Raw genomic sequence first — 26,316 nt, 5'->3', positions numbered from 1 at the left:
CCCGTCTCTATCCCTGCCACCAGCTGTCATAAGAAGTAAAAAGTTAGATTTTTTTTTTTTTTTTTTTCGCTTTCATCCATTTGTGGTGCTGGACAGTGCCAAGCACTCAAGCAATCAAATACAAAGTCACTTCTAACCATCATTTCAGTCCCTCTATTCTCCTTTTCAGAGCCGTCCACCATTATCCCCTCCACCCCTCCCTCTTGTTCTTTTGAAGCATCTTTAACTGAACCATTGCAGAGGAGAAAGAGACAGTGTTTTGTCATTTCCAAGTACTTATGTAAAAATGTAAAAAAATAAAATAAAATACCAACAGTTTTTTTGTAATGTATTCATGTTTGAATATAATAACACTTTAGCCTGGTGATAAATGTGTCATGTTGAGAACCTGATGAAGAAGAGATTGTTATAAATGTCACTGTATTTAAAACAGCTATAAAATGGTGCTGTTCGACATTAAATCAGATATATGGTTTGAAGTTCCATCATCATGAAGAACCTGGAAAAGACACATGATTTTAAAATAGCTTTTTAAAGGTGGTAAATTTCATGAAATGCAGAAAAATGCATTATACATTTTGAAAATATCAGGGAATTGAATTTTTGTGGGTACAACATTTTGCTGAAATTCTCCATATAACATCAAAATAGGTCACACATGAGGTTTTTGCAGATTCGGGAGTTCTCAAGTGGTATCATTTTAACAATTCACAATTAAAATGAATCAACAATTGTCACACAAGTACAACCTTAAATAAGCTACAAATACTTTCCAGATATTGAAAGTAAGCTCAGGATAAATGTGGATGTTCAGAATTTAGATCACGTACATTCATAAGATGGGCTTTAAATTCCTGAATTTTGTCTGTAATTTCACAAGATGAGAGACCAAGCCTGCCTGAAGTAGACAAGGACATTGAAGGAAATATTAATAATGGATAATGCCTGGAGGGCTTAGGTGCCAGGCTGGCTTTTGTTGTTATTATTTAACCAGAAGCAATGCATTTTGCATCATTTTAACTCTATAGGATTTATAACCATTAGAAAACAGCTTATTAGTTTAATATTTTTTTGAAGTGCATATGAAAATACAGTAATTGACATTTGGAGAGTTCATGAATGGTCAATGAAATCATATTATAAGTTTTTGTCTGTAAATTTTGATGGTAAAATTATGTGGGAACTCTGAATCAAGCACATTTCGATGTTTTTTTTTTACCACTCATGTTTTTATTTTTAATTTTACAGATTATTTGTTATGATTGCTGATTCTTTACATTATTTACCAGAGGGACAGTGATGAACAGTGCTGTGATCATGACCACTTGTGATTAGAACCAGCAGTCTGAGATGGAGCTCTCAAAACCACAATATCAAACCCTATCTGTCTGTAGAGTGGAAGTTAGTATTGTGTTATGTTTGTAATTTGGATGAAGTGACTCTTCTGCTCAGTACTCCAACTTTCAAACTGTTTAAGTCTGTGAATGCAGCTTAGGCCTAGCTCACACCTGCCTCAGCAAACATCTACAGGCCCTCTGTGACTTTGTGTCTTTTAGTAGCAGGTCAGTGGGCAGAGGAAAAGCAGCGCTGTGTGCTCACACAGTACCATCTCTGTTGCAGTTTGAACTCCTCCCCACATCAGCTGCAGGCTGCTCATCTAATTGTGTGACACTGTGACACTTCTTACTTCTTCCTGAGAAAAGACCTATAAAGCCAGGCACCTGTTACCTTTGTGTCTTAATATAGAGCACCACTGATCCCATGTTTCTGCATGTGTTTGCCTCTGCAGTGGAGCGATGTATGAGTGTAATGCAGTCCGGGACACAGATGGTGAAGCTGAAGGCGGGTTCCAAGGGGCTGGTGAGACTCTTCTACCTGGATGAGCATCGCTCCTGCATCCGCTGGAAGCCCTCACGCAAGAGTGAGAAGGCCAAGAGTGAGTATACATAAACACATATTAACACACACATCTGCATGCATGTCTGTCTATCTACCAGTCACATGATTGCTATAACATAGAATAAAAATATATGGAAATAATAGAGACTACTGTTATAAAGTAATGAAAAGTGAAAAGTCAATGTTTGTCATGAGTGCTATTTGTAAAACCATTAGTTTTGTGTGTGAAACCACTGGCAAATTAGAATGAAATGTGTTAACACAGTTGCGCAAAAAATTATTCGACCTTCTAAAGTCATCAGAAACAATGGTTATGCAATCAAGTACTAACTCCTGTGTGCATCATGTGACTAAAACAGACAGAAAACATGGAATGCCTAAAAGCACAGTTTTTGTCAGTACAATGCCACAGATATTGATGCACCAACTTAAGTGTTTTTGTTATTATCAAGAAAACCATGGAAAATGGCTAGATATCAGCTCTGAAATGAAACTCTTACGAGCTATTTTTGTTATCATTATATTTGTCCAAACAAATGTACCTTTAGTTGTACCAGGCATTAAAATGAACAAGAAATTGAAGAAAGCAAGGGTGGTCTAATAATTTTTTTTATGCGACTGTGTATACAAATAAGCAAAAACAAAAGAAAAAGAATAAAATGAACACAATTAATGTTCCAAAAACAGAATGTCAAAAGTTCATTGTATATTGACTAGAAAATTGACCTAGAAAATCACATTTCTTAAAATAAATTCTTATCTTCTTATTTTAAAACCCACTCTACAAATACAATAAATAAACAAATAAATAACTGAATAAATGTTAATTTTCCCATGTACACTTTTAACTGTTTATGGGCTGACATTCTCAGGTTTGTCCTAGTGCGTTTGTTAAAGCTGTACTCACAGTTTCCTTTGTATGGTTCTTAGACTGGTCTGTTTTGCACAGATGATGCTGAATTCCCAGATATGAACTATAATGGTGGTCAGCTCTGTGTGTTATCATACCAGTAGAAATAAAATCCAGACCAAACTAAGACCCACATTAATAAACCATGAAGAAGAGTTATCCTTTAAACTGATCTCTTATATTATCACAAAGTGGATTAGATCATGTCCATCTGCGTTTTTGCTGTTGTTGCACTGTTATTCTTCCCAGAAGGCCTGATGAATTTCTAAAATCAGAGTCAGATTGCAGCACAGTAACCCTGTGGGGATTACCATTTTTATATTTTTACGTCCCCCTCAAAGCATCACTGTCACTTGTTTACTTTACTAGCTTTATGTGTCAACCCACTGAGGCATACATCTGTCTACGGACCTGTCCCTACATGTGATTTAATGTGTTTATGTATGTGTGTTTGTCAGCATAAGCCTCTTAGACCCTCTTCACTGACACAGTTCAGAGAAACACACATCAGCTGCCCATGCCTTTTTTTGAATGTGTGTGCATTCTGTGTGTATATGTCTGTGCCAGGCTGCCATATTGTTATTTTCAGTCATAGCAGAATTTCAGATGAGATTATGTAAACGGAGGAGAGGGCGTACTGTAAAAGGAAATACTCATGGATGAATGGATTTTTGAATGGATTAAGACAAAATATTTTACAAAATAAATTACTTTCCGACTGAATATGTCACATGCTAAAAATAGATGTTTTTGTTGCGAAAAAAAAAAAAAAAAATACTGAACGTAAGCATATGGATGAAGGTTTTTAATAATAAATAGAGATTTGATGGAATTAGACACAATAGTAAGTTAAAGACGCAGTTTATAGGATTTAAGGAGATCTATTAGCAGAAATTGAATATAATATTCTTAATTATGTTTTCATTAGGGTATAACACTAGAAAATAACAATAGTTTATTTCTATAGGTTACATCAAGTGTTTCATGTTTACATTGGGAGTGGATTATATTCAACCCATAAAGATCCAGTGCTACTTTTGTGGTAGTTCTCAAATGAATTTTTCTCTCTATTTAACCTTTCTTAAGTGATTAATCACTGTTTATTATGATATTATGCTCTGTATTTTGCATTTATCAGTGAAAATCAGAAATTTTACTGTTTATTTGACTGATCATATAGATGTTCATAAAACCTCAGATTAAAGTCACTTGTCATAATATCAGAAACATAGAAAAATGAAAAAAAAATTGACTTTTTCAACAAATTTTATCATTAACTAAACATAAAACAAGTGTCTCCACCCACTGTCATTGATCCAACTCCATGGATTTTACTGGTGAATCAATTTTGTAGAAACTGATGGTGTTTCTACGTTCACTACGGAGCCTCTGAACGTCCAAATGGGTCATATCTGATGACCATGCAAAGATGACAAACTGCATTTTCCAACAGTTATTTGCATGTATTGATAAGGTTAGTGGATCAACAGATATTAAACATTTTAGATCAGTAGAGGGTTTTTGGTTGATGGTGGCTATTTCGGTGTTTATGGGTTAATAGAGTGCAATTTTTATTACATTTCATAATATCTGATTAAGTTTAAGATCCAATTTGCATGAAAGTCCATACATATTTACCTACACATCTATAACATGATTCAATCACCCATCCGGAAGTACAATTGCAGAAAAAAATTATTAGACCATTGAAAGTCATCGAAAACAACGGTTATGCAATCAAGTACTAACTACTGTGTGTATCATGTGACTAAAACAGTCAGAAAAGAACACATGGAATGCCTAAAAGCACTGTTTTTGTCAGTACAATGCCATAGATATTGATGTAAGAACGTAAGTGATTTTGGTCATCATCAAGAAAACCATGGAAAATGGCTAGATATCAGCTCTGAAATGAAACTCTTATGAGCTATTTTTGTTATATTTGTCCAAACAAATTTACCTTTAGTTGTACCAGGCATTAAAATGAACAAGAAATTGAAGAAAACTAGAGTGGTCTAATACTTTTTTCCACAACTCTATAGGCCTACGCACAGAGTTAGTAAGATTAGTAAAAAAAAAAAAAAAAAAACAGTTCCAAGTATTGCTTAAAATATGAACAGAAGCCAGTAGAACTTTAAAGTGGTAGCATCAAGTTTCAAATCTATGCTGCAGGTCATTCCAACAGTATGATGTAAAATATCAGAAACCATACATCTCCAGTTCAGTGTTAGTGTGAGGAATTTTTCAAGCCCCTCCTGTGATACAATGACTTCTATGCTCAAGAACGGATGTTAAAGGGGTTCATTTGGATGACTGGGCCGTGTAGATGAAAAGGCAAATATGAAAGTATTGTCTAGCCAACCTTTATATGGCTTATGATGATGAATGTGATAAGTATCTGCTGTAATGGAGTGCAGAGCACCGTGTAAGGGGGCATTCAGGGGTTTCAGGGTAGTGGCAGTAACATGGGTATACAGAATATCCCCACAGTCTAACATAGGCAGTATCATACAATCAGTTTTTAGCTTTCAAAGGAGAAACAGGCTCTGTTTCAGTATAGAGAACCAAAGCCCTGACCCTTTTAGTGTGCCCCATGCTAAGAATGGAAAAACTATCAGCAGCAGTCAATGGCAAAATACAAATGTTTCACTTCTGTTTAAATTGTGATTCCATTTACATAGATGATGTTTGTCTATATGAAATATAGTTTTATCCATCAAGGACATGTCAGTTCGTGGTAAAGATACAAATAGTTTTGTGTGAAATTGCTCAGTCACCAACATCAAGAAGAGCTTTACCCTGAACACTTTCACCTTGTTCTTTGAGAAGGAGGTAAAAAGTAGTATTAAAAACAGGTGAAAATCACTGCAGTTCTGGTCATGTTGACGCTGCAGAGACAACTTTAGTGACCTCGAACAGATGGTGGAAGGAGAAAATTGTGGTTCAGTCACCTCCTAAGTGTTTCTATTTCACACGTTTGTACTTTTTTTTTAACTTTCTGAACGTAAAATAATGTAACATAACATAACTGTAACGAGCTTAGTACAGAGGCTGAACCCAAATGCAAGACCAGCAGACTGAGGTGAAGTCGAGTGTTTGTTAACACAATCACAAAGGTTAGTGCACAACACAGAATAATAAACAAGTCCGTGAAGACGCTGGGTTCCGGACTAGTCTTCTGGGCCGTGATCAGGGTCAGCGGGCGGCCAGCGTGGCCGAGCCGGAGAAATCCCAACGGCAACCCGACTAGGACGAAACAGAGGGATGTCAGAAAACAGACCAGGTCATACACAGGTAGGCAACACAGAAAGTAACGGGACATGAGCAGCAGGCTAAACTCACGGTCAATCCAGGCGGAGGCTCGAACACACAGGTTAACGATGGAGGCTGAGGTATCACAGGGAGTAGGCAGAGTCAGAAGTCGGATAAACGAACCAGGTCACAACAGACGAGCAGGCGAAACAGGAACAGACAGAATCGGTGGTCGATAGGCAAAAACGGGTCAAAACGGGCAGACAGACAGGATCCAAGGAACGCTGGTAAGTAAGCACACGAGTGTAACAAACAAAGTGGCAAAGACAGAGGCTAAGACACAGGGTTTAAATACACAAGAGGGCGGGAAGACAATTAGACACAGGTGGAACACATCAGGGCGGAGGCAGGTAATCAGGCACAGGTGGAAACAATCAGGGAGGGGAAGTAAAGACACCAGACACGACACATGAGGGAAACTTAACAAAATCAAACAGGAAATGTCAGACGAAACAGAAAAGACAGACAAAACTCAGACAATGTCTGGGAGCCGACATGACAATAACATAACATAACATAACAACAAGATTTAGTTTATCTCTCAGTTCTTTCTGAAATCAGGTGGAGGGGGTAGGATTTTGTCTCTATAGGAAAACCATTTTGTATTTTAGTTTTTGAGTGGGATCCTGCATGTGAATTTTGTAGCTTTGTTTGCTACCTAACCAAAATCCTACATATTTATACTACTGAACTCTTTTGACTAAATCCCCATCTACGGTGTAGCATCTGTTAGGAGTGTCTGTGGGTCTTGAAATAAACACTTTTGGGATTTTTGGAGATGAAAACATAATTTTAAATTAAAAATATCAGTCTGCAGGTCTGTAACTGGGAGAAAACCTGGTTCACAGGGGGAGTTTGGGTGTAAGGGATCGTGTCATTGGAACAAAAGTGTGCAGTGCAGTGAGTCAGAATTATTCATGTAGAGATTGAAATAACAGTGGACCCACAGTTGAGCCCTGAGGCACCCCTTTGTTAACTCCATGAGGATGTGTTGTGTTGCATCACCATGTTGCTACAGTAGCCCAGAACAGATAAAGCAAACCTTGGATCTAGAATGGGATTTTATTTTTATTTATTTATTTTTAACATTATTCAAATGTTTCTTGTCCACACTTGGTAGGCGATGGTGAGGCAAAGGCTATTCACTCCACTGAAATGTGCAGTCTTAGATTACAATAAATCCTATGCAATGCACTGTTAAGGGACATCACTTTAGAGACTTAAAGTGAGAAAAGGAGTGATTTTGAGGAGACAGATGAGTCTTTGCTTAAACGTAGAGACACAGTTCACTGGAGCCGTCAGTCTGCCCCAGGGCAGCTGTGGCTACAGATGTAGTTAGCACCACCAGAGTGTGAATGTGTGAGTGAATGAATAATGGATTTGCTGTACGCGCTTTGAGTATGCGTTCGTAGAAAAGCTCTATATAAATCTAATCCATTATTATTATTACTGGAGGACATTCTCTCCTTTAACAGAGAGAATCAAAGGTAACATTCATACTCCACTACTATTAGACCATGATAAAATCTGAAGCTGAGAAGAGTTACTAGTGCATTGAAGTAATGAAGTGTATTTTTTACAGATGATTGAAACATTCACTGAAACTATGAAGTCATAATTTTTGTCATGCTCATTTTTCTGCCTACTCAGTTTTCTCTTTAGAGATTATGAAGATTTGAACACCAAGAATGGCATTATTATTATTTTTATTCAGAAGACACTGAAAACTGCCTTGCCTGCGCATCCTGATTCCTACTGGAGAACGTTGTGCAAATTACAGTTAAACTTTCCCTAAACATAACTCAGTAAAGCCACCAAACATTAAAGTTTGTTTTAACTGTAACATATAACAGTATAGTACATGGATTTATTATTTTAGCTGCAACTCTTTCACTACTCCAGACATCATTTTTCATTTTATTTTTACTGTAGGTCTTTTGAATAACACTCTGCTCTATTCTCCTCTTTTCTTGCCTCTGTCAGTCACCATCGACTCACTGTACAAAGTGACAGAGGGCGGTCAGTCAGACATCTTCCATCGACATGGAGAAGGCAGCTTTGACCAGGCCTGCTGTTTCACTGTCTATCATGGAAACCACATGGAGTCCCTCGACCTAGTGACATCCAACGCAGAGGAGGCCAGAACCTGGATAACTGGCCTCCGATACCTGATGGCTGGCATCAGTGATGAGGACTCCCTCGCCAAACGCCAGCGAACCCACGATCAATATCCTTTGAATAAAATAAAGTTTCATATGTTTGACTATTACCAAGATGTCGCAACTGAGAGAAAAGAACCACCAGAATACCCACATTTAGAATAATATCTCTAGAAATAGTCAGTGCCATATTGTTCATGGACAGTGTTTAGTTTAATCCACATTTGACCCAATGGATGTTGGGCTCTGTTCACACTCAGCTTTTGTGCTCAGATCAGATTCTAGTGTGAAGTGGTCACAGTCCTGAAGTGAAAGACACGGCGCAAAGTGATGGAGTTACAGTTACAGTGTTCAGATTATTCCCTGTAGCGCTGTATTATGTAATAACGGTGCAGTGCAATATGTAATAATGTAATTATTTTTCACCTCATTATGTAAAAACGCTGCATTTTGTAATAACTTGTACATATTGTGTCTTCCAAATGTCAGTGCACCAGTGAGTTTCTTGTCAGTAATACTTAATTGTGCAGCTTTTGTCTCTAACTTGCAAACACACTTCATTATAATGAATTCAGTTACATTTGATTTAGGTTTAACCAATGAAACATCCAACATTTTTTTTCAAGAATTCTAATTAAGCTGAACTGCTTACTGTTGTTCTGCTGGTATGATGTTTTTTCCAGTCAAGGCATCAGTTCTGATGGTTTATGACATAATGCACCAAATCATTACATTTCCTTGATAAAAAAGTGCTACACCCGCATTTTGTAGTAACTGTTACAGTATGTAATAAGTTCTTACAAAATGTGGCACAGTTTATTATAAAATGCGTTCAAGGATTTTATTACAAAATGCGACATGTCATTATAAAATATGGCGTTATTACATAATGAGGTGAAAAATTATTACATTATGACATATTGCACCATTATTACATAATGCGGCGCTACATTCCCTTTAGTGAACGTACTAATACACACTGTGAAAATGCTCCAGAAGTAGACATGCACTCAAAACCTTATTCAGAAGCTAAAATACTGCATGTAAGCATTTTAAAGATTCATTGTACAGCACAAGGTCCCTGTCAGCATTTTACTCTTATATATGATGATAATGATTTGTTTCACTGCTGCATTCACATGTATGCTTTATTTTAACTAACTTACAGCATGTGAGTGACTCCATCCACTGGAGAGTCGTGATGAATCTCCCTTTAAAGTGACAGAAAAGTCGAATGAATTCTGATCTGACTGTTCAGACTGAAGTCACATTCCATTCAAACCACATTTAGAAATGACCAAGATCAGAACGGAAACAACAACATGTTTATGCTATTCACACTGTCGTGAAAAAAAGATCAGATTTGGGTGCTTTGATTCTACTGTGAACTTAGCAATAGTCAAGGATGTCAGTCACATCCATCACATACATGTCTCAGCAAATATCTGACTCTGGTTTGTTGGTGCTCTCATTTTTGTAAGCTCAAACCCCAACATTAGGCATAAAAATAACTGTGTTTCTAATTAATTTGCCTATATTCACCCTCACACATACACAAACTTAATGCCTCAGTTTCCTTAATGTTTGTGTGTAACGTGGATGAAGCAGACGTTTGAAGAAGCTGACAAGAACGGTGATGGCCTCCTGAACATTGATGAAATCTATCAGCTCCTACACAAGCTGAATGTCAATCTGCCACGGAGGAAGGTCAAGCAAATGTTTCAGGTCAGAAAATAAATATAAATATTTATTCACAGCTAAATCTGGGCCAATGTTTAGTAAGTCATTATGTAACTATAGTAATGTTCAGATGTCAGGGTGATACAGAAATAATAATAATTGGGATTCCAGTTGCCATTCTCAACAAAGAAAAAATCCACATTCAAAAGGCTACACTAGAGGAATAGAAAAATCATAACACATGCAAATAATACATAAGAATACATTAATCAGTGTTGATACTAATATGATCATTTCAAGGTTTTCTGCCTGAACATACAGTATACATGGATTATGTTGACTTCACATTACTATTGGATTTTAATTTTGAAACAAATGTGTGAATAAATAAAAGAAATGTGTGAGAAATATTTCATATGTTCACAAGTGAGAATCATTTCAGATGGAATGAATGAAGTAATGGAAGAAGGTTGCCTCAATATTTAAAACAGAAGTCACATCAGATAATGTCACAACTCCACTGACTTTCCAACTGTCTTTCCACTGTTTGCCTTTCCACTCTCTACTGATATAAGAAATATCAATCCTGTTTTATTCAATTAAAACAGCCATGCATTAGGATGAAGGTGGTTGTGCAGTTTTAAGGCAATAAAGGTACTTAAAGGGTCTATATGTAATATTTGTATTTTAAAGTATCATCAGAGAGTTCAGAATAAAAGACCTGAAGTTCAAAGACACAAATGTATTGGTTTGTAGAGATATGACTTGAATATGTTTACCCTGACAGTCTGACAGATTTATGTGATCACTAGAGGGAGTATTGAGTCACTCTGCTGGTCTCCTACGGTGAAGAAAGCCAACACTAGAGGGCTTTTACAGTGTCAGAGTGACAAAATGGAATGAGAACTGCCAAGAAATAACTTATAAAGAGTCAATAAAGGTGATAAATTGAAAAAAAGCTAGAACGCGAAACAAAGTGATTTTTGGTTTTACTGTGGCTGTTTTCTGTCGCAAAACAGAGCAAAGCTAACAGAGCTATTATGTAAAGTATCAGCTGACACAGCATAGGAACATGGAAGGAGAAAACTTGATAATACCACAGTATTATGTGTGTAGCGTCAAACAATGGGATTTATATTTTATTCAGTGATACAGTCTGTGGATACATTGATTCATTGGTGGTTTTAGTCGTCGTAAGTGTGTTCTTGTACACAACTTCACAGTGCTGTTGAGAGGTGACTCCCAGTTGGACTTAATCGATCAAGAATAAATGACATTGTCACAATTATTTAATGAGAAGTGGTCAAATATTTTATTCTAACTTTGTGAGCAACAATGTGCAATAGGTATTGTGGTCACTTTGTGTGTTTGTTTGTTTGTTTGTTTGTTAGCAACTTTACGGGAAAACTATTACAACCATCTTTACCAAATTTTACCCACAGATAGGCCTAGGCCCTGGGACGAAGCCAATAAATTTTGGGCCAAGTACGCCAAAGTTCAAGGGCACAGCAAGGTCACAGAATCTCAAATTCACCTATCTCTCATCATTGAGCAATTTTCGAAAATTCATAAAAAATTCAAAACGACTCCGATTAGCCTCCAATTTGATACACCCATAGCTTATCACAATATCTTGTATCTGGTACAAAATTGTCCACATCCACTGTGGAATGTGGAGTCTGTGGACATTTCAGTTTAACTTTGAAAACGACACATTATTCATTATAACTCAACAAATATTGATTGGAATTTAATATAATTTGACATACACATGACTGGTACCAAGCTTCAACTTTGTACGAAATATCATTCTGCTCCATTTCTCTTCTGTTATGCTCTGTTGACTTTTGTTATGTTTTATGCACCATTTTCAAAAAATCTTAAAAACTGCAATTCATGAAATATCATTATGAAATTTGTTTTGCACAGCCATAGACATAATATTTTTTGTCATATCGTGAAATTATCAAGTTTTGCACCTTCTTGTATCGCAGGTGTTGTGAAGTAATAGATTTGAGTAATTTTCTGTAAATTCACACTCTAAGTCACTTTATTAGTTGGCTTTTAATTAGGTAAAAAATGTTGTTCATTTATCTTTTTCCATCTGAACATGGGCAGATAGATAGCAGTATTGGCACCTGAACAGCATGTGAACTTACTTGAAATACCCTGAAACCGTTTGTTTTCTGTCCATGTATTTCTGGTGAAGTCTGTCACAGTGATTTATCCTGCTGGTTGTGTGTAGATTCTGTCTGTGATCGAGTCCCAAATGCCCACAGCGAGCTGATTATGAGAGTGTGATGGAGGCATTAGCTGGTTTTATTAGATTTGGTGTGGAGTCGAATGGGCCCCCATGAGATCCAGGTAATATGAGATGTTGGGATCCCAGAGAGGCAGCATTATAGAGTGAGCAGTGAGCCATGCTGTGTGCACGTGTGTCCTCTGGCAACATGTGGTGAGATACAGAATAAAGAAGAAAAAATTGGTCTGGAGAGGTAGTGCATTTGTGGTATAAGACCACTACATTGTGCGTGGTTGTTCGGCTGGTGAATATGTGTCGTATCAGAAGTACACATGATAAGAGAATGAGGAAAAAGATGACAATTTGCAGCAGTGGGAGTCCACAGCTGTACTCACTTCTAAACCTGACATGCATTTTCTAATTTTAGAGATCAGACACCTGTGTACATGCAGGGGGGATTCAGGTATAGCACATAAACATTTATATTAACGAGTCAGATTATGCAGAAATTACCATCTGCGCTTAGCAATTAAAACCATAAGGTGGCAAAGATTAGTTGAATGAAAATGAAAATAATCAAATTGGAAACCTTTGGGATGTAATTTCTAAAGCAAAAATTACCTCATTCTAACTTCTCAAATGTGAAAGACTACCTAATATTTTATACTGATACTAAATATTTAAAAGAGAAAGAACTTAAGAAACCTTGAGTTCAGACAGATACCAACAGGTGCTAGCTTTTACAGGAAAATATTAAAATAATTCTAACCTCCTTTGGTGACTGCTTTGCACCAAAATTAAATCATACAAATGTTCATATTTTGTGGTACAGGCTCTAATCTGTGCATTTATTGCAGTGTGTATGCTGCAAATTACATCACTGTTACATCATTATGTCTCTTAATCCCTGGAAACTATTTTTGTGTCATCTTCCAAATGATTTTTTTCTCTACATTTAACCTTTCCTAAATGTTTTCTCACTATTTATTATATTTTCCTCTGCATTTTTGTTTGTAAAAAGCAGGTATTTCAATTAACTTATATAGATGTTCAATTCAGATTCAGAAGTTAGACCCAAACAGCCACTGGTGACCAAAACCATCTACTATACCTCTTGATCCATTAAATAATTGATTTAAAATGCAGTTTGTCATCTTTTCATGGTCATCAGATATGACCCATTTGGACGTTCAGAGGCTATGTAGTGAATGTGGAAACACTGTCATCTTCTACAACATTGATTCCCCAGTAAAACCCATGGAGTTGGATCAGTGACAGTGGATGGACACACTGGGTTTATGTTCTTTGCTGAAAAGGTCACTTTTTGTTGAATTTTCACTATTTCTGATATAATAACCCTCAACTTTGATCTCAGCGTTTATAACATCTACATGATCAGTGAATTAAATAGAAGAAAATACCTGATTTGCATTAGTGATACATCACTTAAAAATGGTTAAATAGAGAGAAAAATTCATTTGGAAACTGTCACAAAAGTAGCATGGGGTCTTTATCTGCTAATACAGAAACCTGAAGAAAAACGGACTGTCGGTGAATATATATCATTAACTGAACATAAAAACAACCATCTGTAACCACTGTCATTTGTCAAACATGGTTTTTACAGGTGAATCAATGTTGCAGAAGATGATGGTGTTTCCACATTCAATACACTGAATTTCCAAATAGGTCATATCTGATGATGATGAAAAACTGAGAAACTGCCTTTTACCTGAATTATTATATTATATTGATATAATCAGTGATTCAGAGGTTATTAAACATTTTAGATCAGTAGCCGTGGCCGTTTTGGTCCTTCTGGGTTACATAATCTCACAGATGTATGAAAGCAGTGGGAGCGTTCTTTTTTTTTTTCAGATCACTTGTATTTCCGTTCCACTGTTGACTTCTTAATCTCAATCTCACAGGAAGCAGATACAGATGATCAGCAAGGCACGCTGACGTATGAGGAGTTTGCCGTCTTCTACAAGATGATGTCTTTGAGACGGGACCTGTTCCTGCTGATGATGGCGTACAGCGAGAGGAAAGACCACCTCACAGTGGATGAGCTGGCAAACTTCCTGCGCAATGAGCAGAAGGTGACAAGTCATACTAGTCTCACATTAGAGTCGTTAAACCTAACACATATTCATGATAAAGTCTCAAAATGTGTTCCCTCCCTCCAGTCAGCTGTTTACGATTGATGTTTGGATGGATGGATAGATAGATAGAGAGATAGAGATAGATAGATAGATAGATAGATAGATAGATAGATAGATAGATAGATAGATAGATAGATAGATAGATAGATAGATAGATAGATAGATAGATAGATAGATAGATAGATAGATACTTTATTCATCCCATAGGGAAGTTTACAAATTTTCAGAGAAGAGCTGATATCTATGACGGTAGATTTTTTTTCTTTATTATTCAATGAAAAAAATAATTTGCTTTAACCAAAAAATTATTTAAAAAAAAAAAACCTTGTCAATCAAAGAAAAAAGTGTTTGAATGCAAAAAATATTTGTGACCCAAAAAATTGCATTTGAACACTTTTTTTTTTGATTGAATTTTTTTTTTTTTTTAATTGAAATGAGGTTTTTGTAATTAAAAATATTTTTTTTTAGGTTAAAGCAGCTTTTTTTTTTTTTGACCGAATAATAAAGAAACAAATCTACCTTCATAATGCTCTCCATCTCCTTAGTCTAACATGTTACTGGCTTTGTCTCAGCTGTCTGCCCACAGGAATCAGCTCCACTAAACCAATCTATCACGCCTAAAATTGGTTTGTCTCCCAAGAGACCTTTTCTTGTCCTTTACAGTTTCTCTTTTTTCTAAGTGTTTTTCTTTGTCTCCCTGACACTCACTTGTCTCTCTTACACTGAAACGGTGTCATTTTTCATCATGTTGTATTTACCATCTGCAGCCTGCGATACTCTGTTTTATTAAGCCATGCTGCTTGTTTGACACGGCTGACAATTAATTCAATGGTGGGAAGAACATGTTATAAAAAAATAAACCCCAACAAATATATGCTGTAAAGTAAATCACTGCCAGAAGACCAGTTTTACACACATTTTGTTTGTTTTTCCACAGATGGTCAGTGTGACTCCAGAGTACGTTGCAGACGTCATTGACAAGTTTGAAGTGTCTGATGAGAACAAACAAAGAGGAGTCATGGGGATCGAAGGTAACAAATACACACCGTTTTTGTTTGGTGAACGCACACCTTATATCCACTGAATTGTGACAGTTAGTGAATGAAAAGATAAAAGAGTTGTGGGATTTACTTTTGAGTGTTCCTTAAGCCTCATAACATGCAGCTGAACCGTGCAGGGAAAAGGGAAAAGACAGTAAGGATCAGGTTGTGGGAGGCTAGAGGAGAGGAAAGTAGGAAATCAGAATTGGATGGTGGGAAAGAGAGAATAAGAGTGTGACAGGAAAAGAGGAGTGAGTTTGAGGAGTAGAGACGAGAGGAGAGGAGGGGTGAGACTAATCTTGTCGTTGGAGGCATGAAGGCTAACACTGTGTGTGTCTGGATGATCAGACCAGTATGCCTGATGCCTTCCCTGCAGGACAGAAATGTGTGTTTGCAAACATACAATATGCATAGATATGACAGCCATGTACAAACCAATTTACATAAACGTGTCACAGTGTTACTTAGGGTATGTGGACTCTTATCTGTGGGACTCTATATAATGTCCAGTATGGTTTATTTCTATGTCACAGAGCAGACTGGGCCATGATGTAATTGCACATCCAGTTTTATCACTGACGTTCCATTCCTACACTACCATACATGCATCAGCTCTACTTTTCAGTTTCATCTCTACAGTCCTCTTGTTTTTCATCCTCTGCTTTCTAGCTGATTTATGATTTCGCTTTCCCTTGGTATTCCTGTCTCATTTTTATCCCCTCTCTCTGGATGAAAGGATGCTTTCTTCCTGCTGTCTCTTCTTCATGCTGTTCCACCTAAAAAAAAAAAAAGTTGGCTGTACGAAATGTAGCCACCCGCGCTGTGGTTTCAAACCACATCACTGTGGACTGAAACCACAGCACTGGCGTTTCAACATGCCTGTCTGTAAGCCATTCTATGGGATTTCCCTGATGAAGACATCTGTAACAGGCCAACATGTAATACATATGTATGTGCTGAATTCATATTTTACTCTCTTTTCGTACTGTAATTAGGTCAGCCCTCTAAACAGGAAAACTTAGCTTCAAACGAACAACTGATCTGGTCTTGTGCTGTATTTTTCACCAGGTTTTACAAGTTTCATGCGCAGTCCAACATGTGACATTTTCAACCCTTTGCACAATGAGGTGAATCAGGACATGGAACAGCCGTTGTGCAACTACTTCATTGCTTCCTCTCATAACACGTACTTGACCGGAGACCAACTCCTCTCCCACTCCAAGACGGACATGTACGCCTGGGTGCTGCAGTCCGGCTGCCGCTGTGTGGAAGGTAAATATTAGTCTGCATTGAAATATCAGGAAGGAAGACTCTGAATGGAAACAGACATAGAACAAGATGGCTTCTATGACTTCTATTGTTTTTTTGGCTTAAACTTTTATTGTTTTTTCAACAAACAAATAGAATGAAGAGGCCAATGCTTAAACTTACATATCGATATAGATACCTTTACAAAGTACATGGAGAAAAAAATTAAATAAATAAATAAATAAAATAAGAGAAGAAAAAATACAACCAGAGAGGGATTCATGTAGCTCCATGAGGTGAGGGTGCAAAGGATAAAATCAACAAAGTCAAGGCCACTGGGACCATCTATATAACATGGGCCAAAGGAAATATAGACCATTCATGTTGCTCCAGTTTGTCTCAAGTCTCTGGGAAATGTAGGGATTTTACAAACAATGTCCATTATGTCCTTCCACAGTTGTTGTTCCTTATTACGCATCTCTGAAAGATTAGATGCAGCTCCCTCCATAGAAATCGTCTCCAGTGGCTTCTATGATTTCTTATATTTGAGTCTTAACTTTATTTCTCAAGAAAATTTCTTTATTTGAGTCAGAAATACAGCAGTTGATGTTGAGAACGCTAAAAAAAATTTGTGCCGCTGGTGACACATCTGCTACTATATTCTCAACACATGTAAATAATTCAAGTAAAATGCAGCCGCACAACTTTTCATTGTCATCAGATATGACCCACTGGGATGTTCAGACGCTCCATGGAACCACTGTCTTTTTCTGCATCACTGATTCACTAATATACAGCTCTGGAAAAAATTAAGAGACCACTGCAACTTCCTCTTAAATCAGCATGTGTGCATGTACGAGGGCCGTTCAATAAGTTCATGGCCTCACCCAGAAATACTGGTTGTTATAATACAGGATGTTACATTCTTTCGTGATGGGATAGTGATACTTGAACATTGATGGACCAAGTGCATTGCTGTAAATGGAGATTATGTTGAAAAATAAAATATAAATTATCAGTCTGTGTTGTTCTGTTCTGGCTGAGGCCATGAATTTATTGAACGGCCCTCGTATGGCAGCCATTCCGTTCCTGTGTCTGTTGAATTCAAACACAAGCACACCTTATTCTACTGAATAAACATCTGATCCATGTCTTATTTATGAAGGAGAAGTATAAGGGTCAAAACAAAGTAATGTCCTGTCAGAGAGCGAACTTTGATTGCCATTCCAACATTTATTTCAATATGAAGTAGCTCCTTGTTTTGTATAATCCCTTATGGTCCAACTAAAGGAAAAATGAATTTAAAAGTAAAAATGTTGGTCATTTAGCAACACTAATCTGTCAGATTGTCTCTAAAATGTCCCGTCAAAGAGATTTTGAAGATCGTGTTTTGACCCATAAACCACTACTGTGGCCATCACTATCTTCTTACAATAAGCAAAAACAATGCTATTAGTACCACAAAAGTAACTGGAATTAAAAAAAAAAAAACTATTGAAAACTACTGAACTTCAGCTCTGACATTGTTCCCAAACTCTGAGGACTGGTTATTTTATTAGGACAGTGCTCCTGGCCTCAGCGAGGTCAATAAAGGTGTGGATGACAGACCACCAGATGAAGACCCTGTCATGGCCAGCCCAATCTCCAGACCTGAACCCACTTTGAAAATTTCTGGAGGAAGATGGATGGTCACAAGCCATCCAACATGGCTGAGCTTCTTGAATTTCTCTGCCAGGAGCTGCATGAAGTCATCCAACAGTAATGGTGCAGAGCCAAGACATGTGAAAGCTGTCAATGAAAGTCAGGGTTATTCCACCAAACTTTTCCCAAGTCACAACATTAGTATTTTTTTGTTTAGAAATGAATATGAACTGGTTTTCTTTGCATTATTCGACATCTGCATCTTTTTGTTATTTTGAGCGTGTGTTGTGTTCTGCAAATACATGCTCTAAATAATATTTATATTTGGAATTTGGGAGGTAGTTTAGAGAGTAAAACAAAAATGTTCATTTTACTCAAATACATACCTACAAATGGTAAAATCAGAGAAAGTGATAATTTTGCAGTGGTCTCTTACTTTTTTTTCCCCAGAGCTTTATGTAATGTCGCAAATAACAGCCATTATAGATGCTTGTATTTCGATTCAGTTAATGCTATATTTTGCAGAAACTGTAATTTTCTTGAGTTTTCTCTATTTTAATATAATAACCTTTGAATTTACAATGAGCTTACTCTGGGAAATACCTGATTTTTATTGACAATGCAGAGGAAAACATGATAGTAAATAATGATAAATCCTTCAGGAAAGGTAAAATATAGAGAAAAATGCATTTGGAAGTCACTACAAAAATCGTTGTGTGTGAAACACAGCAAATGGGAATGACTTTCAAATCAGCTTCATAGATGGAGCAAAGCTAAAATGCCTAAAACCTTTGAAATCAGCATGGTCTTGCATATGCCTTTGTTTGCTGTTGAGCTTCACTTTAATTCACGCATTGAATTAACTCTAGTGTTTGTGGATGGGAATTGTTTATATCAAATCCCAGTGATACAGCTGTAGAGGATGAACAGTGAATAATGAAGAGGCAGAAAACAATGCTACACATCAGTGGTAGAAAAGGAGAAATGCTTTCTATATTCACACTGTTTCCTTTTGACTTCCTGCAGTGGATTGCTGGGATGGTCCCGATGGAGAACCAATGGTCCAACATGGCTACACTCTGACCTCCAAGATCCCATTCAAGTCTGTCATAGAGACCATCAATAAATATGCCTTCATAAATAATCAGTAAGTCAACACTCTCACAGTATGTGTGTGACAGAATGTGAATGTTTCTGTCATTTTATGGAAATAAGACCACTAGCACAGCATTGTGAGTGAAAAATCTCAAATACAGAAATACTATATTACTTTAACCCTTTATAGGGCACTCATTGAAATACTCTGAAATTCAAAATTTCAACCTTAGTGAGTTATTAGACATCATCATCTACCACCTCTTACCTTAAACATCTGAGCAGCACTTAAAGGTCCCGTATTATGCTATTTTTCAGTCACGTCATATAGGTCTCAGAAGCCCAAAAACATAGTATTTAAGTTTGTTCGCCCCAAAATCATCCTTTTTTCGGAGTTTCAGCGGTCGAAAAAGTCCCTCTCACCAGCCCTCCTAAGAACAGTCTGTTTCTGGGCCTGCTTCCGGGTACGCAAATGAACGCATCTGTCCACACCCACACCCACTCCCCCTCCCCTCTCTGGGAGAGGACGCGGCTTCCGCTAGCGGTACTACGCGCTAATGTTGACTGTGAAGCCATGGCTCTCTCGTCTACAATACACATGTCTCAGACAGAACGTCTTTCCAAACACTGGCTTTCTTTGCCTTGGGCGTGATTGAGCCCCGACGGAAAACGGCGGTGTTGTGTCGGGTTCGTGGACCTGACACAGAAAGACGCCTGCCGCCACTAATGCAGGCAGCTGCTAACAAGCTTGATGCTAACTATACTGATGCCAACCACAAAAGGCCCGTGTTCAAAGTAGTTCTGTTGAATGTCTCTTGATATTATCAGCTCTTGCATGTTAACGGGGACGCAAACGTTAGCAGCAGTAACCGAGCTATGTTAGCTGCCATGCTAACGTTAGACGTACACATCAACACCCACCAGCTTATCCGTAATGTAGGGTTATGCAGTAAAGATACAAAAAAATGATAAGAACTTACATCTCCCTCACTTGTACTTGGGTCACGAAGCGTTGGTACTGCGTCCTTCTGGATTCGGAGTCTTTGTGCTAAGCCGCAGCTGTATGGGCCCATGTTAAAAAACACTCGTCTGTGAAATGCCGGGGACACACATACAAGCGTTTGGGAATGTTGTTTGGTACATGACCATCACAGACAGAATCCAGACACTTTTTACGGAGAGGCTCGGAAGTGGGGAGCAAAAATAAACTATCGTGTTGGTGTGTGCAGCCAACAACACCACAACTTGCGTGTCTCGCCTTCGCCATGTTTGTTGTCCAAGAGGTACTTTGCCAGGGCGGGGCTCGCTTTGCGAGGGTGGGGGCACAGTCAGGGGGAGGAGTTAAATCCGCTTATGTCGTCATAAACGGAGCCAACTCAAACTCGGCCGTTTGAGCAGGCATTTTCACAAACTGTGGTGTAGCAAGGCAGGGAGGAAACAGACAGTTTTCAAATTCTAACCTCATAATGAGGCTACTGCAACACACACTACTGTAAGAAAACTGTCACAAAGTCAGATTTGCATAATACGGGACCTTTAATAAAAAGTAAACGCATGAAATAAAACAACTGTTATGAGGTCATAAACTGACAAAAATCACTCATATTCACTATTTACAGCTTCAAAATGTCCATAAAATCTCTCTGAATCACTGTATAATGTTATAAAATCCAACATGCTTCTGGACCTCACTGAAGCATGGGATTGGCCCCACATTTAATGTTTGAGGAAATTACCAAAAATAGTCACTTGCCTGATAAAGGGTTAACACCATTTTCTGGTTTTCAATTTGTAGAGTAAATAAAAATAATGAACATTCAATGTAATTATGATGCTGTATTTTCCGCTATTGGATGAAATAGCAGTACTGCTCTCAAAAGGCTTTTCCATCTATTTTTTAAAGCAGCAGATCTATTTTTATAATTCTCAAGCTCGCATTTAATAGATTATTACAATAAAATATCTATGAATCTGATGTAAGCCTTCACCAGGAGGTTTAACAAGAAAGTTGCAACATTTAGACAACCAGGTTTGTGTTTTTCAGACAACACTGTGGTTCCTGGCAGTAATTAGCACCTATTACTGAGCCATCTGCTTCCTCTGCTTCCCCAAGGAGCCACTGTTTGTCTCTGCTGGGTCCAACAATACCCAAACAAAGTACTGAATGATGCAGCTTCATGCTGCCACGTTGGCTCATTTTAACGTCTATTGCATCTACTTACGATGGCAGCCACTGTGATATTAAACGCTTTATTTTATTTACAGATACTGACAGTGTTGGAATAGACTCAGTGTATGAAGTGTGGCTACATTTGGCATCATATTGCTGGTAGTTTTACTAAAATAGAATTTAGATGTTTCATTTTTAGGCAATTTAACCCATAAAAACCCAAACACCCACTGGTGATCAAAATCATCGACTGATCTAAACTGTTTAATACCTGTTCATCCACTACTCCTATCAATACATGTAAATAATTGGTGTAAAATACAGTTTGTCATCTTTTCATGGTCATCAGATATGACCCATTTGGATGTTCAGAGGCTCCGTAGTGAACGTGAAAACACCGTCATCTTCTATAACATTGATTCACCAGTAAAACCCATGGATTTGGATCAATGACAGTGGATGGAGACATTTGTTTTTTCTGATCAGTTATTGATATATTTGCTGAAAAAGTCACTTTCTCTTCAGTTTTCTCTGTTTCTGATATAATCACCCTCAACTTTTATCTGAGCTTTTAAGACAAGCTACATGATCAATAAATTGAATATAGGAAAATACATGATTTACACTGAAAAAAACGCAAATACAGAGGATAATATTATAATAAATGGTGATAAATCACTTAAGAAAAGTTAAATACAGAGAAAAATTTATTTGGGAACAGCCACAAAACTGACAACTACTGCATCATATATTTAATTACTTTTCATTAATTTCCTGTACATTCCATTGTCATTGAATGTGTTTTGCTCTACATGCAAACTAAATACAGGTTTGACAAATTTTGCAGACTTTTTAATAGAAGTGGTCCAGAGCTGACATGTGACAGAATAATCCATAATGATGCAAAAGAAGGGATAAAGCTGTATTCGCATGGGACTAGTATAACATGTGGACCCCTGGTGATTAGGAAATGCACCCCCTATGTTAGTGTATCTCATGTCAAAGTCTGTTTTTACTTGAATATACTGACATTATTCTTCAGTTCTGATGTCAAGGGCAGGTTCACAACTTACAGATATTTGTCAAAGAAAGAAAAATGTGTCCTACTGTAGCTGCCATGTATGTCATTTATCCATGTTTTCAGATGTAGCTTCTCTGAACGATTTAAGTGAATATCCTTGCTGTATTCTGACTTGAGCCTCCTAGATTTACTCCTAAAACACTTAGAAAACTTTAGTCTATCATCACCACTGCCGTCATTTTACTTGACCAGGAATAGGCTGCATAATTGCGCAGAGGAAACAAAAAATATTGCCTTTCCCCTCCACATTCTTCATGCTGATTTGCACTAGACTAATGTTATCACAGTGCGTCTGAAATAGAAATAATGTAGGTATACTGCAAAGGAATTTTTACTTTACAAATTACAGCCATGGCTGATTCACACAGGATTAAGATCACAGACAATTTCTACAGTTATTACAAATTAACAGAAGTTCACAGAAAGTACTACTCCCATGTGAAAATGGCTTAAGACAATTTGAAAGGCATGGACATCTGACAACCTGGAGCTGGTCCCTGGGCGGCTACAAGAATGGGTTAAATGCAGAATATTTCCCCACAGGAACAATACATTTTATTTATTTTACCCTCAAAGATCTAAACAGATTGCTAGTGACAAAAAGCATCTACTGCTCTAAAATGTTTAAAAGCTCTTGAACCACTAATCAGTACAATAAATCAGGTAAAATGCTGTTTTTCAGCTTTTCAGCAGCATCAGTGAACATTATTTTCTGCAACACTGATTCACCAATAAAACCCAGGCAGTTAAGTAAATGATCATGGTTGTACACAGTTGTTTTTCTGCTCAATTAATGATACATTTTGTCAAAAAAGTCACTTTTTCCTCAGTTTTTATCTGTTTTGATACACAAACCCTTGAATTTTCTCTGAGCTTTATTGAACATTTACATGAAAAGAGAATTAATAAAAACAGGAAAATACTGAATATTTACTGAAAAAAAAATGCAGAGGATAATAGTACGATAAATGATGATGAATCACTTATAGGAAAGATTCAATGGAGAAACAAGTCACTACAAAAATAGTTCTAAGCCTTTAAGGGTTAAATACAATACATAAAACACTCTGCTGCTTCTATGTGGAATTTATTTTTCTGCATGAAACCTGTTTTATTTAATACATTCCATGATAAACTGGTGATGTAGAAATCCCAGGTTTATGTGTGTTGTGTAAATGTTATACTATATGCTGTGGACAGACAGACTTAGGAGCTATTACAGTTCCGTGATCAACACCTAAACTTAATTTAAAAAACACAGATGTGTGAACATATTTCCTCATTAATTTTAGTTAAGAATGTTATAATTATCCAGGAGGGGAGGTTTGTTAGCCTCCTCTCCCATTGTTAATTTAATTAAAACCATATGTTTGTAGTGGTCTCCTGAATGCGTACTAATTAAAGAATACCTGCATATCCTCTGATTCTCAAAACCCTATTAATTAGTAATTTGTAGTAACGGCAACATGAATAACAGATTAATAACCTGAATATTCTGAGCTTTATCTTGCTCTTGCTGCTTTCTTTCAGTTGATGTGTTATCACTGGTGCCACCTGTTAATATGATTAATGGCTGCTGAATTATATTGAAATGGAGGGCACACACACACACACACACACACACACACACACACACACACACACACACCTATACATACACATACATACACACACATACACATATATTACACAGATCATTGAGCTGCCTCTGTGTTTCACCTGAGAAGAACTTGGAGATGTCACAGTCTGTGCTGAAATGAAATGACTCTGGATGCTTCTTGCACGTCGTCTCTTTTTGTATTCAGCAGGTCCTGGATGTGTGGGTCGGTGTGTGTTTGTAAATGTGTGTGTTTTGTGGATCAGGGTAGAGGTGAGGGGAGGGCTGTGTCCCCAGAGGGAGAACTGTCAGTCTGACAAACCTGACATTTGAGCTGTGTTGCTGTGTGGCCACAAGTCATTTCACCTTTTCTAAATGAAAACACAGGCAGTCACTCACACTCACACACACACACACACACACACACACACACACACACACACACACACACACACACACACACACACACAGTCACCTACTAAACGCAAAACAGATACGAGGTGGCATTTGTGCAGCTGTATTTTTATCATTTACCCCTTCTCTGTTCATTGATTGAAGGTGAGAAGTGGAAGTTCGGTCTGAAATGTGATTCACACCCATGTCAGCAGATCAGTCTCACTTCACTCCACTGGCCTCGTTCTAGACCAGGGTTGTTAAATTCATTTTAGTTAAAGGTCCACATAGAATAGAATAGAATAGAATAGAATAGAATAGAATAGAATAGAATAGAATAGAATAGACTTTATTTGCCATTTGCACAGATACATATCAGTATAGGTACATTGGAATTCTTGTGTGTTTCTCTGAGTCACAGAGTTAGAAAAAGACATGAATAAAAACAGAAACAAAACATAAACACAGCTAAAATATATAAATACAGTTATTTTACAGACAAACACAAACACACATTTGTAAAATAGAGTACTGATCAGAAAAAAAGTAATAATAATAATAAGAGTACTGGAAGGTAAAAACTAATTATTGCACATTTGAATTAAAAGTACTGGGAGGTAGAGCATATAGCCCAATTTGATCTTCAGTGGGCTGGACCAGTAAAATAACACAGTAACCTATAAATAATGTCAACTTCAAATGTTACTCTATCATTTAGAGTGAAAAAAGTAACACTAAATGATGAAAATGTTTGCATCTACAAACTTGAAACATGAACAACCTGAAATTTCTAAAGAAAAACAAATGCAATTTTACCACTATTATGTCTCAGTTTATTATTTTCTCATGTGGATTATAACTTACATATAGCAGTGGATCTATGAAGACAAAAAACATTTAGTAACAGGTAGAATATTATTAAAGTTGCACTTATCTAAAGATATTTCAGGTTGTTCATATTTATTCAGGTTATTCACATTTTTTGTGAAAAGATACCGGTAGTTTGTAAATGTAAATGTTTTCATGTAATTTTACTTTTTTACACTGAAACAAAAAGACAAATTGCCATTATTTAGAGTTTATTATGATAATCTTTTACTGGTTTGGCCCACTTGAGATAGAATTAGACTGTATGTGGCCCCTTAATTAAAATCATTTTGACACCCTTGACTATTAATATATTCAGTGTGATTTTTGCGTTTCACAAGTTCATCCCATGGGCCGGATCGGACCCTTTGGTGGACCGGTTTTGACACCCCTTGTTTATCTTGACCGATCTCCTGCAGGTTTTATGTGATTTGTAGAAACATGAGTACGCATCTTATTTAATTAAATTTAATGTCATTTCTTTTTTTAGGTACCCGGTCATATTGTCCATAGAGAACCACTGTAGCATCCAGCAGCAGAAGAAGATCGCCCAGTATCTACGTGACATCTTTGGAGACAAACTGGATGTGAGAGACACACTGACTGGAGACTCCAAAACCTTACCCAGTCCTCAAAGCCTTCAGGGCAAGATCCTCATTAAAGTAAGCAAAAACTGTGGCTCGCTAATGAGATGGATGGATGCCTGGTTTGACAGTTGTGCTTTAAATCAGTAAATAAATGCAGGTCAGACAGTGCACACTTGAATGGAGTTAACTTGCACACATTTATCCATTTCCTACCAATTATGTGTGTGAAGAAC

At 37.1% G+C, this 26,316-nt stretch overlaps 1 protein-coding gene across 1 annotated transcript in view; it reads left to right on the top strand.

Moving 5' to 3' along the window:
* LOC115431806 (1-phosphatidylinositol 4,5-bisphosphate phosphodiesterase eta-1-like) overlaps positions 1-26,316 on the top strand; it is a 73,588-nt gene that overhangs the window by 19,234 nt on the left and 28,038 nt on the right. The window contains 8 exon segments of the mRNA XM_030152456.1: positions 1,790-1,936; positions 8,105-8,348; positions 9,876-10,005; positions 14,131-14,301; positions 15,302-15,395; positions 16,473-16,676; positions 19,320-19,440; positions 25,987-26,158. Of these exon segments, the coding sequence (XP_030008316.1) occupies positions 1,790-1,936; positions 8,105-8,348; positions 9,876-10,005; positions 14,131-14,301; positions 15,302-15,395; positions 16,473-16,676; positions 19,320-19,440; positions 25,987-26,158 (1,283 nt within the window).

The sequence above is a fragment of the Sphaeramia orbicularis genome, chromosome 13 (assembly GCF_902148855.1).
Source record: "Sphaeramia orbicularis chromosome 13, fSphaOr1.1, whole genome shotgun sequence".
NCBI classification, from domain to species: Eukaryota; Metazoa; Chordata; class Actinopteri; order Kurtiformes; family Apogonidae; genus Sphaeramia; species Sphaeramia orbicularis.
This window is presented reverse-complemented; position numbering and strand designations above follow the sequence as displayed.